Below are 3,684 nucleotides of genomic sequence, written 5' to 3' on the forward strand. Positions count from 1 at the left end.
ATTATAGTTATTTTTGTAAAGTTTTCTCATAATATTTATATATTGTATATTAATATTTTATTATATCATTTTTAAATTTTTAATATTATATATTTAAAAAAATACTGTAATATATATTATAAATCGGTTTATTGTAATAATAATATAGTTATATATTTTTTTTAAAAAAAATAATAATAATAAATTACATCAATAAATCATAATTTTTTTTATTTGTTGTTGTTATTGACTTGACTTAGTTTAAAGTTATAATAGTTAAAAAATCAAATTTTTATTACATAATATTTTATTTATTTATTTTTGATAATAATATTTATAATAATTAAAAAAAATATTTTTTTTTATAACAATCAATTGGTATTATATATATTAACTTTACTTTATATTTTGTAATATATATACTGTATATATATATATATTGATATTTTCATACAATTGATACTATAATTTTCAGGTTATTTTTTGTTGTTAAGCATTTTACTACTTAATTATTTTTATTCAAATAGCAACTTAAATTTCATATTATTATTATATAATAGATTATATATATATATATAATACTATATACAGTATATACTAAATATATTTAAATTTAAAACTTAATTTAAACTATTTTTAAACTTTTGATTTTTTTAAATATTATAAATCAACAACAATTTGATAACATATTATTTTAAATATATATATATTATATATGCAATTAACCGATAATTTACTTACGGAAAAAACTTTTATATATAAAAAAATCCTTAAATTACTACTAAAACTACTAATCACTTGAATTTAGTTGTGTATTATATTACTACTACTACTACTACTACTACAACTACTACTACTACTACTACTACTACTACTAATTATATACAGTATTTAAACAATATATAAATAAAAACGTTATATAATTAAAGATTAACCTTTTTTTAATTGTTATCTCTTTCTAGTATATCATTGGCTTTTTTGGTGCAAAAAAATTATATATATTAAACAATAAAACAAAAAATTATTGAAATATGATATCAATGACAATGAAGATATCCATTTGCAGTCTAATTGTTTCGCTAATGGTCTACACATTAGCGGCTAATAGCGATATCAATGACGGCCGCAACAAAATGTCACTACCAGTAGTACCCGATACTATTGTAAGTATATATATATATATATATATATATATATATATATATATTTATAAAAAAATATATTATTTTTAATTTTCATATATATATATTATGTAATAATTTTTTTTATAAAAATTAATAATCATCAGTACTTATAGTACACTAAATACTAACTATACTTGTTTTTGTTTGTAAGTACTTATAAGTACTTATAGTACTACTACTACTACTACTACTACTACTACTACTACTACTACTAGTATTACTATTATTATTATTATTGTTATTATTATTGCAGGTATTATACTGTAATATATTAATAAAAAAATGTTATCTTGATTTTTTTTGTTTAATTATCAAATTTATTAATATTTATTTTTTATCAATTAATAGTAGACTAAATGTACCTAAAAATGTATAAAACTTTTACTTTTATATTAATACATATAGTATTATACTACTCTACTATATCATTATTATTATTATTTAACAAATTACATAACATTTAGTTAATTTTTTTTTGATTAGATTAAAATATTTGATTAACAAAATATGCAGACAAAAAAATTTTTGAATTAAATATAATTATAATAATAATTAATGTTAATATTAATTTTATTATAGATTATAATTATAACAAATTTTTCATACAGTTATTGCGCAATATAATTATTATATTACTAATAATCTTAATAATTTTATGTAATGTCTAATTTAATTTATTTATTATAATAATATTAGACATTAATTTATATTTTAATTGCGAAATATAATTATTATTATAAATCTTTTTTTTTTTTTTTGACTTAAAATTATATTTTAATTTTTAGTTAATTATAATAAGTTATATTATAGTATTATATATATGATATACAGTATATATATATATATATATATATATAATATTATAGAATATTCTGTAAATATTTTATTATTAAGCCAATAGAGGTTAGCTCTTTAGCCATTATTTTTGTTACATTAAAAGTATAGTAAAGTATAATAATAATTGTAATAATCGTTTGCTGTACTAATGTAATAATAATTATTATTATAATATCATATATATAATATTATAGTTTTTTTTTTGTAATACAATCTACAATATATTACATTTAACTAGTAATTTAATTTAATCTAAATTTATTTTGATAATCATATTATATTTATTTTTATAAGTCAAAACTGTATGAATATTTTTTAAATTAAAAATTTCAATTTCAATTAAATAAATATTTATTATTATTAAATCATACAATAACTACAATAATAATATTAAATATTTATTTATTAATGATAAATATATATATATATATATATATTTTAAATAGTAATATAATAACTATTAATAATTATAAATATAATAATATATTTCTGATTTAATAATTTATATAATAAAAAAATTATTAGTATTATTATTATTTTAATATACATTAATTAAATTAATTAATTTTTATTTAATTATTATTATTATTGCGATTTATTAGGATGAAGATGCCCTAAATGAGTACAATCGGGCCCTATATTTGGACAAATTAGACAAATTGGGCGCTATTATCAACAATCCCAAGCACCGGGTGGTAGTCCAGGCCAACAATATGGGCGGTTCGCCGGTTGCTGGCTATGAGGGCCATCAAAAACGACAGATCCGTTACCATCAATGCTATTTCAATCCCATCTCATGTTTTAGACGAAGAAAATAAAACATTAATAATAATAATAATATTTATTTTTATTTTTAATTTTAAACACACAAAAAATATTATTATTATTATTATTATTATGAATATATAAACAAAATGACTGAACAAACAAACAAACAATTTTAAAGTTTTTTTTTAATTATTATTATTTTACAGCAAAAATAAAAATAAATTTCAGTCATTATTTGATTTTTTTTTGTGAAAAAATCTATTTGTTTAGTCAAATCACAATTAATTTTTTAATTATTATTATTATCATAATTATCAGTATTAATATTAGTATTATAATTAATATATTAATATATAGATTATATTTATGTCTATATATATATTGGCGCTCCCAAGTCATCTCATTTTATTTTTTTCAATAAATATCTAATATATTAAATATAAATATAAATATAAATAATAATATCAATTGTTATATAAACTTTTTTCAATTATAAAAAAACACTTGTACTGTATTTTAATTAAACATTAAAACCAATTATTATAATTATTAAATATAAATATTAATAAATTTTTATTTAAACAATTTTTGACATTGGTAATTTTATTATTATTATTATTATTAAAATCATAATAAGTCTATTTATTTGTTGTACATGTTATAATATATTAATTGTTATAAATATAAAAAAATATATTTCAAGCACTGGTATTTATATATATATTATATTTAATTTACAAAAATAATTAATTCAATTACTTATATAATTATTATAAAAATTTCAATTTTCTCTCTAAATATATATTTGAATTAGTTGTTAAAATAAATTGTGTAACAAATTTTAATTAAAATATATTATAATAATATTCTGGCAATTATTAAGTTTCTTGAAATAAACAAATAATTAGTTTAATTT

At 15.1% G+C, this 3,684-nt stretch overlaps 1 protein-coding gene across 1 annotated transcript; it reads left to right on the plus strand.

Annotated features, from left to right (window-relative positions):
- The first annotated feature begins 995 nt into the window (after positions 1–995).
- Positions 996–2,926, plus strand: LOC128958555 (allatostatin-like). Its single transcript, XM_054304435.1, has 2 exons — positions 996–1,142; positions 2,603–2,926. Exons 1-2 carry the CDS (start codon positions 1,011–1,013, stop codon positions 2,816–2,818), a joined length of 348 nt encoding a protein of 115 aa, XP_054160410.1. The 5' UTR covers positions 996–1,010; the 3' UTR covers positions 2,819–2,926.
- Positions 2,927–3,684: the final 758 nt, after the last annotated feature.

The sequence above is a fragment of the Oppia nitens genome, unplaced genomic scaffold (assembly GCF_028296485.1).
Source record: "Oppia nitens isolate AA-2021 unplaced genomic scaffold, nextdenovo-longstitch-racon4-pilon3 scaffold3_pilon_pilon_pilon, whole genome shotgun sequence".
Lineage (NCBI taxonomy): Eukaryota > Metazoa > Arthropoda > Arachnida > Sarcoptiformes > Oppiidae > Oppia > Oppia nitens.